The 17,622-nt window shown below is 39.3% G+C and overlaps 1 protein-coding gene across 1 annotated transcript; it reads right to left on the reverse strand.

Moving 5' to 3' along the window:
• Positions 1-5,242: 5,242 nt before the first annotated feature.
• Positions 5,243-8,880, reverse strand: LSM5 (LSM5 homolog, U6 small nuclear RNA and mRNA degradation associated). The gene is made up of 5 exons (XM_003406983.4): positions 8,795-8,880; positions 7,461-7,556; positions 7,115-7,142; positions 6,118-6,190; positions 5,243-5,505 (listed from the first exon to the last, which is right to left on the reverse strand). The coding sequence occupies exons 1-5, from the start codon at positions 8,838-8,840 to the stop codon at positions 5,473-5,475; spliced, it is 276 nt and encodes a 91-aa protein (XP_003407031.1). The 5' UTR covers positions 8,841-8,880; the 3' UTR covers positions 5,243-5,472.
• Between the last annotated feature and the right edge of the window lie 8,742 nt (positions 8,881-17,622).

Here is a 17,622-nt window from a genome sequence, read left to right on the forward strand (position 1 = left end):
TGAAGGTTTCAGCTGAAGGCAAACTGTTCTAGTATTCCTTAGAAACCAGAATCAAGAAAAAGGCATTGGCCTGATCACCAGCTGCATACCAGGTACCAGGAGCTGTGTTAATTCACTCCAACAATGAAACCACATCTGGAACAGCAGCTGCACTTGGGATCATGTCACGGTTAAGTTTACGATAAACCACTGTCATTCTCCAAGATCTGGTTTTTGCACAGGCCAAAGAGGCAAGTTGAATGGGGACGTGGTAATAATCACTGCCCCTGCATCCTTCAAGTCTTGATTATGGCAGTAATCTTTGCAACCCCTCCAGGAATGTGGTACTGTTTTTGGTTTATCATTTTCCTAGGTATGGGCAGATATAATAGCTTCCAATTGGCTTTTCCTATCACAATAATCCTTACTCCACTTGGCAGGGATCCAGTGTGGGGGTTCTGCCCCTTGCTGAGTGTATCTACTCCAATTATGCATTCTGGAACTGAGGAAGTAGTTCAGGGGCCCACTGTGAGACGAACCTCAGCTAAGACTCCATTAATAGCCTACAGAATGGGTTCAGGGGCCCACTGTGAGGCGAACCTCAGCTAAGACTCCATTAATAGCCTGACCTCCTGCAAATCAAAACTACAATGAGATTCCATCTCACTCCAACAAGGCTGGCCAAAAAACACAAAATAATAAATGTTGGAGAAGTTGTGGAGAGACTGGAATACTCATACACTGCTGGTGGGAATGTAAAATGGTACAACCACTTTGGAAATCGATTTGGCACTTCCTTAAAAAGCTAGAAATAGAACCATCCAGCAAGCCCACTCCTTGGAATATATCCTAGAGAAATAAGAGCCTTCACACGAACAGATATATGCACACCCATGGTCATCGCAGCACTGTTTACAACAGCAAAAAGATGGAAGCAGCCAAGGTGCCCATCAATGGATGAATGGATAAATTAATTCTGGTATATTCACACAATGGAATACTATGCATCGATAGAGAACAGTGATGAATCTGTGAAATATTTCATAACATGGAGGAATCTGGAAGGCATTATGCTGAGTGAAATCAGTCAGTTGCAAAAGGCCAAATATTGTATATTTGTATATTATAAGAACTCAAGAAATAGTTTAAACAGAGAAGAAAATATTCTTTGATGGTTACGTGGGGGGGGGGCGGGGGGAGAGAGAGGTTTTCACTAATTAGATAGTAGATAAGAACTACTTTAGGTGAAGGGAAAGACAACACATGATACAGGCGAGGTCTGCACAACTGGACTAAACCCAAAGCAAAGAAGTTTCCAGAATAAACTGAATACTTTGAAGGCCAATGTAACAGGGACAGGGGTTTGGGTACCATGGTTTCAGGGGACATCTAAGTCAAGTGGCATAATAAAATCTATTAAGAAAACATTCCACATCCCACTTTGGAGAGCAGCGTCTGGAGACTTAAAGGCTAGCAAGCGGCCATCTAAGATGCATCGATTGGTCTCAACCCACCTGGAGCTAAGGAGAATGAAGAACACCAAGGTCACTAGGTAATTATAAGCCCAAGAGAAAGAAAGGGCCACAAAAACCAGAGACTACATCAGCCTGAGACCTGAAGAACTAGATGGTGCCTGGCTACAACCAATGACTGCCATGACAGGGAACACAACAGAGAACCCCTGAGGAGCAGGAGAGCAGTGGGATGTACACCCCAAATTCTCGTAAAAAGACCAGACTTAATGGTCTGAGACTAGAAGGACCCCAGTGGTCACGGCCCCCAGACCTTCTGTTAGCCCAGGACAGGAACCATCCCCAAAGCCAACTCTTCAGACAGGGATTGGACTGGACAATGGGACAGAAAAAGATGCTGGTGAAGAATGAGCTTCTTGGATCAAGTAGACACTTGAGACTATGTTGGCATCGCCTACTTGGAGGGGAGATGAGAGGGCAGAGGTGGTCAGAAGCTGGCAGAATAGACACAAAAAGAGAGAGTGGAGAGGATCGGGCTGTCTCATTAGGAAAAGAGCAATTAGGAGTATATAGCAACATGTATATAAATTTTTGTATGAGGCTGACTTGATTTGTAAACTTTCACTTAAAGCACAATAAAAATTTAAAAAATAATAAATAACCTGACCTCCATACACCCCCACTCCCACTGATGGGCCACAGTGACATTTTGGGTCTCCCGGAATTAGTGTTAGTTCAGACTAGTATCGAATAATCCCCTAAAAGTCTGATTATTTCCTTTTCCCCAATGAACAGTCACTCTCATAAAAGGCTGCAGGCCCCTGTGGGGAAGGCTGGGAGAAAGATTAACAGTGTTAGTTTTGGGCAGTGTAGCGGGGTCCTTCCTCAAGGGAACCTGGCATTCTCTTTATTCAAGCAGTTGTGGGTCTGTAAGCTGGCTGAAGTCTGGGAATTTACTGAGGGGCCATGACCATTCTGGTGATTCGGGTTAGACTACTGTTCATTTGACTTAGAATCTCTCCACTTGTACAGATCAAGTGAATATTTAGATTTCCCATCTATTTCACTCCTAGGGACACCATGACTATGTGGCCAATGTCACAGGTCCTATTTTGATTATCACTCTGACTCTACTGTTATAATAACCATGCCCACCCTGTCTCTGTCAATTGAGTGCCACCACTTAGCCCCTACCACCCACAGGGTCTAATCAGCCTTATTGTAGTTAGGTGTCTCAGTTCAGTTAGGGCAGTTCCCACTGTCAAATCTGACTTACATAAAACAGCAATCACAGGAGTCTTCAAGGATGCTGGGGCTGCCTTCACAAATTTGTTCCTCACTGTTGTGGTAAAAGGTGTCTCCTCTGAGCACTCCATGTGTGGGTCTGTGGGTCTAACCTGATAATTCCACTCCAGCATGCCAATTTCCCAAGCCTTTGGATACCTACTTCTACAATATATCAACACAGGTCTGGTAATTCAACTTGATTTAGTGGGACTTGCCAGCCTCTACAACCGTGTGAGCCATTTCCTTGTGAAAAATTTCCCTCTCTATATATAAATACATAGATACACACACGTCACCGGTTTTTCTTCTCTAGAGAACTCAGCCAAAGACAGAAGTAAAATATAAGACAGAGAAGACAACTACGTAGTAGTTGCTCACTTTGCTTTGTGTCTGCTTTCCAAGATTTGTTTGTGTTTATGAACAGAATATGCTAACTAACTATATTTATGTTTAGCAAGACGATTAAGACTTTTGAGAACAATAATTCCTCAAAGGTAAGTTTGGATTTCACTAAACCTAAGAGCACTTAAGTACATGGCTGCAAACAAATAAGCACGTAACTAGCGCTTACATCACTGCCTCTCAATTCTCATTCAAGTTGCTTCTTACTTGGGATCGGGAGTAAAAGAAAAGTCCACTGCAAAAGCTAACGGACCTTTTATAAGACATTTTCCACTAGTAGAGTCAGAAATTTGTCGTATCTAAAGCAACTTACCCTTTCACTCAAAGATGTAACAAAAAAACAAACTAGTTGTCGCTAAGTCGACTCCAACTCATGGCGACCTCAAGTGTGTCAAAGTAGAACTGTACTCCATTGGGCTTTCAACAGCTAATTTTTCAGAAGTAGCTCTCCAGGCCTTTCTCCCAAGGTTACTCTGGGTAGATCTAAATCTGAACCTCTAACCTTTTGGTTAGCAGCCGAACACATTAACCATTTGTACCACCAGGGCCCTAATGAAAGAAAGATACTTTCTACTTAGCTAATAAAGTCTAAGATCACATTGTTTCCTTCAACTAGTGTACAAGTCAAAGACCTACAAAGTTACCACAGACCATGACACATGTATGGTCACATAAATAAAAGGAATAAAAGGGGAAAGGGGGAGGAAAAAGAAACATTTATTGAGCATCTACTATATTAGTCACTGGGCTACACAAATTCTCAATCTTTGCAAAAACCCTATAGGTAAGTATTAACCTCATTTTACAGATTAGAAAACTGAGGTTCAGACAAGTTATTTGCAAAATAAAATTGGATTCTTTTTTATGTGGAAATACAATTCCAAACGTATTCAAGATTTGCCAAAATAATAATATACCAGAAAAATAAAATCAGAACAACAAAGCTCATTCTAACCCATGTGTACCAAAGGAAAAAACCATAAAGGACATCAACATATGACTTCATCAAAATAGATTATGCCAAAAAATACAACTAAAAGGCAACTACAAATTGAGACCATTTACAAAGTACATGACTAAGAGTAGCCTATTGAGAATGCTTACAAATTAGCAAGAAAAAGACAAACATTTCAATGGCAAAAGGTCCATGTACTTCACAAAATACAAATGAGTTCAAAATTTAAAACATATCCGGTTTTGCCTATGACAATGGCAAAGAAGGGGAGAAGGTAAATAGCCAATGTTGGCAAGGACATAAAGGGTACTACAAAAAGTGCTGGCAAGAGTGTAGGTTGATCTTAACCCAACCCATGATCTTAGGCATTTATAAATTTATTCTAAGAAAAGTAAAAATGTACATAGATTAGACTACTATAACCAGTAACAGGAACAGGCTAAATACTTTACAATTAATCCATTTAATGAAATATCAGCATATATTAATGTTGTTGAAATACCTGACATGGAAAAACGTTCCCCATCTAAATTCAAAAGAGGACTTAAGTGGCAGCTACAAAATAGTATGTTCAAGTTGAACAAGTTTTAAAAAACCAAATGTACAGGAGAAAGTCTAAAAGGATACATAGCAAAATGTGGTCAATATTTTCCTTTGTGCTTATCTGTATTTTCTACCTGTTAAAAATACCAGTTGCCATCGAGTCAATTCCAACCCACAGCGACCCTATCGGACAAAGTAGAACTGCCCCATATGGTTTCCACGGAGCAGCTGGTGGATCAAACTGCCAACCTTTTGATTAGCAGCCGAGCTCTTAACCACTGCACCACCGGGGCTCCGCGTGTATACGTTACCTGTGCATTTTGTTTGTTCTTAATAGAGGTTAATTGAACTTGAGTTCAGTAGAAAAATCCTCTTATAAAACATTAGCATTTGAACTGAATTTTGTTAGTAAGCACTTCAAGATTTTTTAAATGTACCTACTCAAAATCAAAGTTCATCATTTTGTTTGGAACAATTTTGGTTTGAGAATCAATGGTCACATAAACAAAGAAGCAAACAGGCATAAAATGACAGGAAAGCAAGTGACAAAATAACTGTAATCTTTGTCCCACTGGCCATTACAGTCTAAAAAATATAGCTACAGTTAACCAAAAACATCTTTATTTTAGTCTTCAAATAGCACAGTGTTTACTTTTTTCCCAAGATAATCATGATTAACTTACAAAAATTGGCATTTACAATACATCTTCAAACCATCTCCCTTTAACGGGAAACTGAGCATTATAGAATCCCAAGATTAAAAAGTTAAAAAAAAATCCATTTTGTTGCCTTTATAAAGCAAAACAGAAGCTAGCACAAGTCAAGAAAATCCACTCATACTTCAGGTCCTTCTCCTCCAGGAACCAGCTGCATAGGAGGAAAAAGAGTTTATTAACAATGCCACAACATTTTCTAAAAATCCATGAACTTATCAATCAAAGCCACCTTTGCCTCTCTCTCGCTCCCTCATATTCCCATTTTCCCCAAGTCGTCAATAAAATCCAAACCAAACCCGTTGTTGTCGAGCTGATTTGACTCATAGCAACCCTACAGGGCAGAGTAGAACTGCCTCAGAGGGTTTCCAAGGCTGTAATCTTTACAGAAGCAGACTGCCACATCTTTCTCCCACAGAGCAGCTGGTGGGTTTGAACCACTGACCTTTCGGTTAGCAGCTGGGCACTTAACCACTGCACTACGGGTTTCCAATTCCCAATATTATCAACCAGTACTCACATAGTGTCTCAACAGTGATTTCTAACAAAATGAAAAAGGCCAAACAAGCTAATCTGTAGGCCCAATGCCATATTTAGTAGCTCAGCTTTAGCGCCCTGACTACCACAACATCCCTTTCCCATCCTAAGCATACTGGTCCATGGGCATTTAGTCAAACAAACAGCATCAGGAGTTAGATCTGTAACCACCGTCCTACAAAAACGGGCTACTGTTAAATAAAACAGTATTAGCTTCAATGTGTCTTACCATTGTTATATTATTTCCATTTAGCAAAATCTGATCTAATTTAGTAATCCTTCTTCCTTCCGGTGTGATTTCGCTAAATAAATAGATAAAATAGTCAGGTTAAACAGTGGTAATAAAAGCCAACATTTTGAAATCTTTCCATCCCTAAAAAGGTTATTCTTCTACGTAAGTAAATGTGAGGTGAAGCAATTATATCAAAAACTTTCAAAGATCAAGATTATCCACTGGGTAATGTACACTCTTCCTTAAAGGTAAGAGTGAACTGACTGGCCTAACATCCACTAAGTTCGATCTTCATTAAAAAAGCTGAAACTTGCCAAGGAGGCCAAATACGAAATATTTACCAGCTTCACTCTTTTTCTTTAACACATCCATTATTGCTCATCTCCATCCATTAAAAACCAAACCCGCTGCCGTCCAGTCAATTCCGACTCACAGTGACCCTATAGGGCAGAGTAGAGCTGCCCCATAGGGCTTCCAAGGCTGTAAATCTTTACAGAAGCAGACTGCCAAATCTTTCTCCCCCAGAACAGCTAGTAGGTTAGAACCACCAACCTTTTGTTTAGCAGCGAAGCGCTTTAACCACTGCGCCACTAGGGCTTCTCCCAGCCATTAAAGCAATTTGTAATCAGTTCAATTTTGAAAGCAGAGATATTGGTCATGATCTATATAATTAACACAACTGAGCCATCATTTACATTTTATGTTACACAGTTAAATGTTTTTATTACCAGTCTTTTATTTGACCTGAGCAGTTTTTAGTATCATTCATCTTAAAGATTTGTCTCTACTAATTTCCTAGCAACATGATAATAATTATATTAATAACCCTCTGATCTAATTTTACTAGCATCAGTAGATAAAATTTCCATCTTTAAGATAATGCCAACAGGCAATATTTACTTGTAAATCATTTTACTGACTCGATAGTATTAAAATTGCCTTAAGTTAAGAAGAGCAATACTCCTCCAAACTTTTCATTTTTAACACTACTTACAACTCAGTGACGTCTTCCAATACCATATCTGAAATTTGGTGTTAGGAAAATAAACATACCTGTCTGAATTTACTCTGTCTTGTCTTTGTTCAATTTTAGTGATAACATTTAACACAATGACTTAAATTTTCAACTCTCGTTATTGGTAGAAACTTTATCTTCGGTCAGTACATACCTGCTGCTGTCAAGTAGATTCAGTACATACGTCTCTTAAAATGTTACCACAAGTTCCCCAAGAGTGAACTGATCTCTAATATAATAATTAGTAAATACTGATTATCTATAGTTCTTACTTACATTATTAAATACCTAAGAAAAACCTATCCACCACCTTTTAAAAGGATACTGACAAAGTCATCAAAGCCTAGAAGCGTGCCAACAATTTCCTTATCACTCTTCATCACAATGTGAATTCTTGATCCTATACACTTGTCCACAAGCTCTAAGAATATATTGAGGAAAAAAAAGAGAGAGGAAAAAGATTATTTCAGCAATTCATTACTTCAACAAATATTTGAGTGCCTACTGGCACTCAATAACTTGCATATAGTGAAAGACAAACCAGGAAAAATATTCATTCAACAACTTTAGCTCTTATATTACAAATCTCTGTTCGATCATTAACAGAAAAGTTTCCCTTGATCTCTACTTAACTCTCCCTTGTAGCAATTTACCATGGTTGCACTTCTGTGTTTTAGGTTATTTAATAATATATGAACTGCCTACTAGACTCTAAGCTCCACGAGGGTAGAGACCGTGCTTGTTTCTGCTCATCACTGTATCCCCAATGGACAACCCCCCCCCCCCCGCAAAAAAAAAAGAGAGAGAGAGAAACCCGTTGCCGACAAGTCAATTCCAACTCACAACGGCCGTGCCTGCAATCAACCGGGCACTCAAAGAGTGTCAAATGAAGGAATAGAAACTTTTCAAGCACAGCCTCGTCTATTAACTTGGTCACTCTTCCCAGTCTCGAAATATTAGGGGAGAGAGGAGTATAATTATCTTCATCAGAGATTCCTATCACTACCTGCCTCACCCAACCGAGGGCTATTCTCTGAACTCTGACAGCAGCTTGAATATCTACTGAGCCAGTTCAGCACTATTCGGCACAATGCTCAGTATCCATTCCCTCCACTGTTTTCTGCATTATTTTAAGGCAAAGACTGTGATTTGAATTGCTGAATACTGCTGAATAGTGTCGTTATGGTGTCTGTGGTGGATGGCGCACAGTAGACGCTCCAATAACCGTTTGCTGAATGAATGACAACTGGAACCAGTTTCCAGATTCCTCTTTTAAATTTCATTCCTGACCTTCCCTCAATAACCGGCCAGACATAAAATAAGACAAAGCCTACTCTGAAGATCTTAAATGCTAGGTTTGGGGGGTGGGGGGAGGCCGCTACCCAACACACGATAGAGACGAGCTCACAACAACGGCAGGTTACACGTTCAGTTCATTAAGCATAAACCTTTCTCCGGAGACGGTTTGGTTTGGGGAGTCAAAAGTTGCTGCCTCAAGCGAACCTATCACGCTGAGGCAGGAGCGGTCAGGGGCCACAGACTTGGAGCAGAAGGAAAAAGCCGGATACACTTTTCCCCACACTTCGCCACCTCAGTCGCAGCGCCTCTGCCCCCAATCTTGAACTTCAGCTCCCCGCCCGGCCCCCCGTGAAAGGTTACCTAGCGGCAGCAGCTGCGACGGGTTGGTGGTGGCGTTAGCCGCCATGGCTGCGCCGGAAGTGGCCTGCGTCTATCGCGGTAGGGAGGGCAAGTTTGAAAGAGCGCGCTTCCGCTTTCTTCCCCTGCGCGGGCAGGCCTGACCAATCTGAGGCCGAGCGAGCGATCGGGCCCAGGCCCTGTAGATCGCGCCCACTCGCTTCTTTCGGGTGAGGTATCTATGTCCGCTGAACTTTTCTCTTAGAGAGGTACCCTCTCTTTCCTCGAAGTTTCGGAGGCATGTTAAAGATATCTTGGCTTGTGAATAAATTCTCCTTCTAACCCGGAAGATTTTGGAAAATTTTAAAGTCTTTAATTTCGTTGTATTTTTTTTCAGAAAGTTCTCTCTCAAGTCGGGCATCTTTCTTCAGACCAGTAAGTCAATTCATTTTTCTCGCCACCAACTCACTGTGTTGCAATTTTTGTAAAATCTGTTTTCTTAAGGGGGCTTATTATTTCTTTTGAAAGTCCAGTGGATTGAAAACCCACAACCAACCTTTTTTTTTTTCACTTTTCTGTGGTGGGGATTTAATTTGTTTCTTTACTAATTGATTTAATTCAACGTGTTTACCATGTTACATCTAAGAATTTAATTTATACTATGTGGCTTTTTTTTACTCTTTCTTCAATGAACACTAAGAGCAACCACGAGCTGTCACTCTAAATTATATGTTAATGTCATATGGGAAAACCATAGCACTTTGTACTTGTTTTGAAAATAATAGCAAACAAATTCCCTGCCTTATTCTATTTTATATTTATGTCTTAGGAACCTCAGGCAAAATAGTCTAAATATGACGGATCACAAAGAACATCATTCATTCATACAGCAAATGGTTGTTAAGCACCCATCATTCATTCATTGACAGATATGCATTACACCTACTCACTTGTCAACATGATTAGGTTCAAAGACCAAGTTGTTATGCAAAAATCGTCATTAATTGAAAACGGAAGATGCCCACATCAGATTACAAAATGGAGAATGACTGCATCATTATGTAACTGCCAAAGGACCATGAATCATGGCCCAGTCAGGTTGACACATGAACTTAACCATCACAGCCATTGCTAGTCTCACCTAGCACCTGATTTAGGAAATAATATTGGAATCATTATTCCCTGTCCTTGAGCATAGAGAATGTGACCCAGCTGGAGCTGGGCTCAGAAGGACTTACAAGGGCACATCAACTGGGCCCTGAGGCATAAAGACAATAAAAAAAAAAAATGCCAGGATAATTTCGGAAAATACCTTTTAGTGAACCTTTCACGTAAACTATTCAAACAGAACACAAAAGACTTTCCACTCTTTATCTTTTTGTATTAGCCTTTAGTGAATAGAAAATTGGTTGGACCAATCGAGACCCTCCTGAGTGTTATTACTGAAACCTGTATCAATGATTGTTAAGAAAGGCAATTCAAAATGTAGGATCACAGTTTCTAGCCAATCTGTGAAAAGGTGAAGCTTTCAATGGTTTTGCCCATTTGTGATGTTAATAAATACTGATGATTCTGTAATGTTCCTTGGACTCGGGCAGACATGGCTGTGGCACCATGCTTGTCCATTTTCCCATTCTTGCCTATTCTGTAATATTTCCTTGGACTTGGACAGACATGGCTGTGGCAGCATGCTTGTCCATTTTCCCACTTTTGTCTATTCTGTAATATTTCCTTGGACGTGGGCAGACATTAGCTCTGGCAGCATGCCTGTCTGCTTCCCACTTTTGCCTTTTTGAATATATGCTGATAAAACTTCCTTTTTGCTTTACTAAATTTTGTGATGTTTTTACTCTATAACACACCTGAGCATTCATTACTGCTAAAAAACAACAACCCATTGCCCCCGAGTTGACTCCGACTTATAGCGACCGTATAGGACAGAGTAGAACTGCCCCAGAGGGTTTCCAAGAAGCGGCTGGTAGATTAGAACTGCCCACCATTTTGTCAGCAGCAGTAGCTCTCAACCACTACACCACCAGGGCTCCCAATCCCTAGATTCTCAACTTGGCAGATGCATGTTTTCCTAGTGGAAGAAAAGAATAACTAGTGTCACTGTTGGACACTGCTTCCTCATGCAGCCTGAACCAAATTCTAGGCATTATTATGTTTCTGCTACTTGATAGAATTTTTAAAAATCAGAAAAATACTCTTTTCAAAGGGAGCCTGGTTTGCACTTTGTTTTCCTCTACAAGAACAGAATGAACATTAGCAATTTTCAGTGCATTTAATGAAGAAAAAAGAAAGTCTCTTTAGACTCTACAGAAGGAACTATTGTTCATTTACATAATAGTGTTAATGAAGATTGCAGGAGGGGAGTGATTTTATTTGATTGTGTTCTTTCCTGATGAAAGGCACAAAAAGAAACAACGGGTCAATTCCAGATGGAGACTTCGTTTTCAATCTCAAGGATTTTTCTTCCTTTAGGTTGTTTACAGAGTAGACAAAACAGGATTTATAATTCATCATGAAATGTATGTAACTAGAAGAGGCTATTTGATGTACTATGTGTTCAGAAAGGCATTCCTAATTTTTCTCTTGGAGATAAATGCCATTATAAAAATACAACCAAAAGTTTCCTTTTAAAATAATGTTTAGAAAGTATTCAGTTATCTCAAATTGGTATTTCAATTTCACTAATTTTCTTCCAACACTTTTGAAAACAAAGGAAAAATTTATTTTCCCAGCAGATACTTGTCCTTGTGAACAATATCTTGAAAATGGATTCATTCTGTATTAACACAACTCACATAAAAGCTAATTTAAAGAATTGTTATTCTAAACTAGTAAATGGACTGGTCTGTACATTCAGAGATGGATAAAATCCTGGAAATTCCCTTGCATATTTTCTCTCCCGTTTTGCCCAGTAATATATTTCCTTTATTTATAGCATTCTTCTAAGTGACATTTTTTTAAACATTTAAGCAACATATCATTATGAATACATGATTTAATCTTAGTTGAAACATCTAGGATGCAAAGTGACTCACATTTTTATAAAACTGTTACTAAATCTCCTGGACAGTGAATTAAACAAGCTGGCATTACACTGTCGATACAGAGTTCTAAGATACCTTGTTTTTAATCTTTTTAAAACAATGCTTAGTGTTTAATTTTAGTGATGCCAGTTGTAGAGAATACTGAAGCAGATGCAAGAAAACAGTTAACATATTCTGCATATACGGAATAGTGTAGCTTCACTCACAGTTCTGAGCCAATGCTGAGAATTTTGAAATATAGAAAAGAAACGGATAGTAACATCTTGAAAAAATCCATAGTATTTTTATTAGTATTAAGACATTTCTACTGAATTGTAGAAACCAAACTTGATTTTAGGAAGTCTGCTGTTTTCTTCAGCTATGCTTAGAATTCAGATCCTTAAATTTCAAAGCCAGGAGTAGAAAATATCAACTACTAAGGTTGCCTAAAATAAGGGATGTGTAAATAGTAATGGTAAACTCCACAGCCAGTTATTGTAGTAATCTCAAATTCCATTTGAAGTGGGCACCTATCCTTTAGGTTATTCCAAGGGTGCCCTGGATAAAACTTGCTGAGTCTGTTGGTACTTCCGTTATTCACTTTAAACTGATGGAAACGATGCTTTAAAAAAAAAGTAGTACAATCACTAAAGAAATATAAAACCCTGGTCACAACCAATCCCATATGTTTCGTGTTGACCAGAATGCTAAGCCCAGAAAAGGACAGAATGAAAACAATACTTTAAAAAATTCAGTGGACTAGAATAATCAGGTGACAGGTCTCACTGTAAAATTCCTTTATGTCAAGGATGTTCTGCTTCAGGCCTTAAAAGGCTTCCAAATTCCCATACATAATATTTAAATGAGAGGCAAAAAATCTAAAACAAGTAAAAGAGAAATCTTGAATAAACAAGTAATTCAAAAGGCTGAATAAACAGATACATAGCCGTACCAATATGCTTCCAGGTTATCAAACAATTAAGAGTGCAGGGAGGGGGAGACGGGGCCAAGATGGCGGAATAGCCAGATGCTTCCCGTGATCCCTCTTACACAAAAGATCCGAAAAATCAAGTGAAACAAGTATATTTATGACACGCTAGGAGCCCTGAGGAAATCCTGGTACCATAGTGGTTAAGTGCTACGGCTGCTAACCAGAGGGTCAGCAGTTTGAATCCACCAGGCGCTCCTTGGAAACTCTATGGGGCAGTTCTACTCTGTCCTATAGGGTCGCTACAAGTCAGAATCGACTCCATGGCACTGGGTTTGGTTTGGTCTGGAGCCCTGAACATCAAAGGCAATTAGAAAATGGACTGAGTGGCAGGGGAGAGAGAGGCCATTTAGAAGCGGAGAGTAGTCGCTGGACCTGAATCACCAGGAGCCCTCAGGCACCATTCCCGGGAGCAGCTGCAGTGGGCTGATACTAGCATTTGGCCACAGTTTTCTCAGAGAGAAGCAGCCAGCTGCACAGCCTACTCACACCTCTGGAACCAGAGAAGAATGGCAGTCTCAGCAAAAGCTAAGTACTTGAGTATATTTTACTGTGCCTCCCGCCCCCAAGCCACCTTCAGTGGCTATTGATTTCCCTGAGCCTGAGATAGGCCCATTTGAGGGCCCTGAGACATGCTCCCAGACGAGGAGAAAGAATAAATTTAAAACAGGGGGAAAAGATAATTTGCCAGCTCCACTAACCTGGGGAGGTCAGGACAGAAGCAGCTCCTGTCCAGGCATAAACACCCCATGGACTTTGAATACCTCTCCCCCTGCATGGACCTTTGTGGGCCTATTCCAGGAGAACAGGCCTTTGCTGGCAGACTGCGACTGTTTAAGCTGTGTGGTGGAGAGGTGGGTTTTTGATATTTGACACGGCTTTGCCTATTAAACAGGCTCCTTACCTACCCACATCAGGGGCCTAAGTACTGGTGGTTCCACTAAGGTCACCCAGCCACCCGTGACAGGGGTCCAAAGATAACTGATACCTCCCAGTCCTTACAACCAAAAGCATTGGGTGCCCATGGTCTGTCTGCAGAACCCACCCACCTGTATGCTCTAAGAAACAGGGAAGTGCTTTCCTCAGAGACACTCGGGGGATGGTTCTCAGCCCCTTGCCTTGTCAGAGTGTGACCCCCTGCTGCAACCAGATACCGGTACCTACACCAAACACCCCTGCCCCAACAAGACTGTAGGACAGAGCCTGTACCACACCCTTGATACCAGCTACTGGGACACCTGAGCTGAATCCACACAAGAAAAGTGAATGGACTCGTAAGCTCATATACCTGATAACAGCTCTAGCCATCTGGTATCAGGACGTCAAAGACCCAAAGGTGAAAATAATCAAGCTAGCTCACTCAAGCAACCCATTTGGGCATATCAAAACACAACAAAGCAAGAAACTAGGATACAGTAAGCAAACAGAAATTAATGCAATAACTTATAGATGGCTCAGAAACAACAGCCAGTATCAAACCACATAAAGAAACAGACCATGATGACTTCAACAAGCTCTCAAAACAAGGAATCAAAGGATCTTCTGGATAAAGGTGACTTCCTGGAATTACTGGATGCAGAATTCAAAAGATTAATATACAGAACTCTTCAAGACATAAGGAAGGCAATCAGGTAATACACAGAACAAGCCAAGGAACACACAGATAAAACAGTTGAAGAAATTAAAAAGGTTCTTCAAGAAAATTTAATAAACTGCAAGAATCCATAGATAGCAATCAGAAATTCAGAAGATTAACAACAAAATTACAGAATTAGAAAACTAAATAGAAAGTCAGAGGAGCAGAATTGAGCAAGTCAAAGGCAGAATTGGTGACCTTGAAGATAAAGCACTTGGCACCAATATATTTGAAGAAAAATCAGATAAAAGAATTTTTAAAAATGAAGAAATCTTAAGAATCACGTGGGACTCTATCAAGAGAAATAACCTACAAGTGATTGGAATACAAGAACATGGAGGGATAACAGAAAATACAGAGAGAATCGTTGGGGATTTGTTGGCAGAAAACTTCTCTGATATCGTGAAAGATGAGAAGATACCAATCCAAGATGCTCATCGAACTCCACATAAGGTAGATTTTAAAAGAAGGTCACCAAGACATAATCAAACTTGACAAAACCAAAGATAAAGAGAGAATTTTAAGAGCAGCTAGGGATAACCCAAAAGTCGCTTACAAAGGACAATCAATAAGAATAAGCTCGGACTATTCGGCAGAAACCATGAAGGCAAGAAGGAAATGGGATGACATATATAAAGCATTGCAGGAGAAAAATTGCCAGCGAAGAATCATATATCCAGCAAAACTGTCTCTCAAATATGAAGGCGAAATTAGGACATTTCCAGATAAACAGGAGTTTAGGGATTTTGTAAAAACCAAACCAAAACTACAAGAAATACTAAAGGGAGTTCTTTGGTTAGAAAATCAATAATATCAGGTATCAACCTAAGACTAGAACACAGGACAGGGCAATCAGATGTCAGTCCAGACAGGGAAATCACAAAAATAAATGAAGATTAAAAAAAAATCAAAACAGGGAAACAGCAATGTCATTATGTAAAAGAAGCCCACATTAAAATAATAAAGAGGGACTAAGAAATGTAGTCATAGATCTTTCATATGGAGAGGAAGACAAGGTGATATAAAGAAATAAAAGTTAAGTTTAAACTTAGAAAAATAGGGGTAAATATGAAGGTAACGATAAAAAGACTATCCTACTCATCAAAATGCAAGAAAAAAAAAGAGACTCAGCAGAAACAAAATCAACAAAACAAATAAGAGGAAAAGACAATATATGAAGATAAACTACTCAGCACAAAAAATTAAATGGGAAAAAGAAACTGTCAACACCACACTAAAAACGACATCAAAATGACACCACTAAATTCATACCTAGCTATAATTATGCTGAATGTTAATGGACTAAATGCACCAATAAAGAGACAGAGAGTGGCAGAATGGATCCATCTATATGCTGCCTACAAGAAACACACCTTAGACATAGAGACACAAGCTAAAATTCAAAGGATGGAAAAACATACCAAGCAAACAACAATCGAAAAAGACAGGGAGTGGCAATATTAATTTCTGACAAAATAGACTTTAAAGTTAAATCGACCACAAAGGATAAGGAAGGACAGTATATATTGATTAGAGGGACAATATACCAGGAACTACCAACCTCTTGGTTAGCAGCTATAGCACTTAACCACTACACCACCAGCGTTTCCTCATATAACCATATTACATATTTATGCACCCAATGACAGGGCTGCAAGGTACATAAAACAAACTCTGTCAGCATTGAAAAGTAAGATAGACAGCTCCAAAATAATAGTAGGAGACTTCAACATACCACTGTCAGTGAAGGACAGGACATCTGGAAAGAAGCCCAGTAAAGACATGGAAGATCTAAATGCCATAATCAACCAACTTGACCTTATATACAGAACACTCCACCCAACAGCAGCCAAGTATACTTTCTTTTCTAGTGCACATGGAACATTCTCTAGAATAGAGCACACATTAGGTCATAAAACAAGCCTTAGCAGAATCCAAAACATCAAAATATTACAAAGCATCTTCTCTGACCATAAAGCCATAAAAGTAGAAATCAATAACAGAAAAAGCAGGGAAAAGAAATCAAACACTTGGAACTGAACAATACCCTGCTCAAAAAAAAACCTGGGTTACAGAAGACATTAAGGATGGAATAAAGAAATCCATAGAATCCAATGAGAATGAAAACCCTTCCTATCAGGACCTTTGGGACACAGCAAAAGCATGCTCAGAGGCCAATTTATATCAATAAATGCACACATCCAAAAAGAAGAAAGTGCCAAAATCAAAGAATTATCCCTACAACTTGAACAAATAGAAAGAGAGCAACAAAAGAGAGCCACAGGCACCGGAAGAAAACAAATAATAAAAAAGCTGGTTCTTTGAAAAAATTAACAAAATTGATAAACCATTGGCCAAACTGACAAAAGAAAAACAGGAGAGGAAGCAAATAACCCAAATAAGAAATGAGATGGGTGGGGCGATATTATAACAGGCCCAACTGAAATTAAAAGAATCATATCAGATTACCACGAAAAATTGTACTGTAACAAATTTGAAAACCTAGAAGAAATGGACGAATTCCTAGAAACACACTACCTACCTAAACTAATACAAACTGAGGTAGAACAACTAAATAGACCCATAACAGAAGAAGAGATTGAAAAGTAATCAACAGCTCCCAACCAAAAAAAAGCCCTGGTCCGGACGGCTTCACTGCAGAGTTCTACCAAACTTTCAGAGAAGAGTTACCACTACTACTAAAGGTACTTCAAAGCATAGAAAATGACGGAATACTACCCAACTCATTCTATGAAGCCACCATATCCCTGATACCAAAACCAGGTAAAGACACCACAAAAAAAGAAAATTACAGACCTATATTCCTTATGACCTTAGACGCAAAAGTCCTCAACAAAATTCTAGCCAATAGAATTCAACAACGTATTAAAAAAAAAAAATTCACCATGACCAAGTGGGATTTATACTAGGTATGCAGGGATGGTTCAACATTAGAAAAACAATCAATGTAATCCAGCATATAAATACAACAAAAGACAAGAACCACATGATTTTATCAATTGATGCAGAAAAGGCATTTGACAAAGTTCAACACTCATTCATGATAAAAACTCTCAGCAAAATAGGAATAGAAGGAAAATTCCTCAACATAATAAAGGGCATTTATACAAAGCCAACAGCCAACATCATCCTAAATGGAGACAGTCTGAAAGCATTCCCCATGAGATCGGGA

Source organism: Loxodonta africana, chromosome 8, assembly GCF_030014295.1.
Source record: "Loxodonta africana isolate mLoxAfr1 chromosome 8, mLoxAfr1.hap2, whole genome shotgun sequence".
Taxonomy (NCBI): domain Eukaryota; kingdom Metazoa; phylum Chordata; class Mammalia; order Proboscidea; family Elephantidae; genus Loxodonta; species Loxodonta africana.

Coding starts and splice junctions, on each gene's coding strand:
- LSM5 (XM_003406983.4), bottom strand. CDS start 8,840: ATGGCGGCTAACGCCACCACCAACCCGTCGCAGCTGCTGCCGCTAG. Junction 7,557..8,794: donor GTCGCAGCTGCTGCCGCTAG/GTAACCTTTCAC, acceptor ATATATTCTTAG/AGCTTGTGGACAAGTGTATA. Junction 5,506..6,117: donor ATGGAAATAATATAACAATG/GTAAGACACATT, acceptor CCTCCTATGCAG/CTGGTTCCTGGAGGAGAAGG.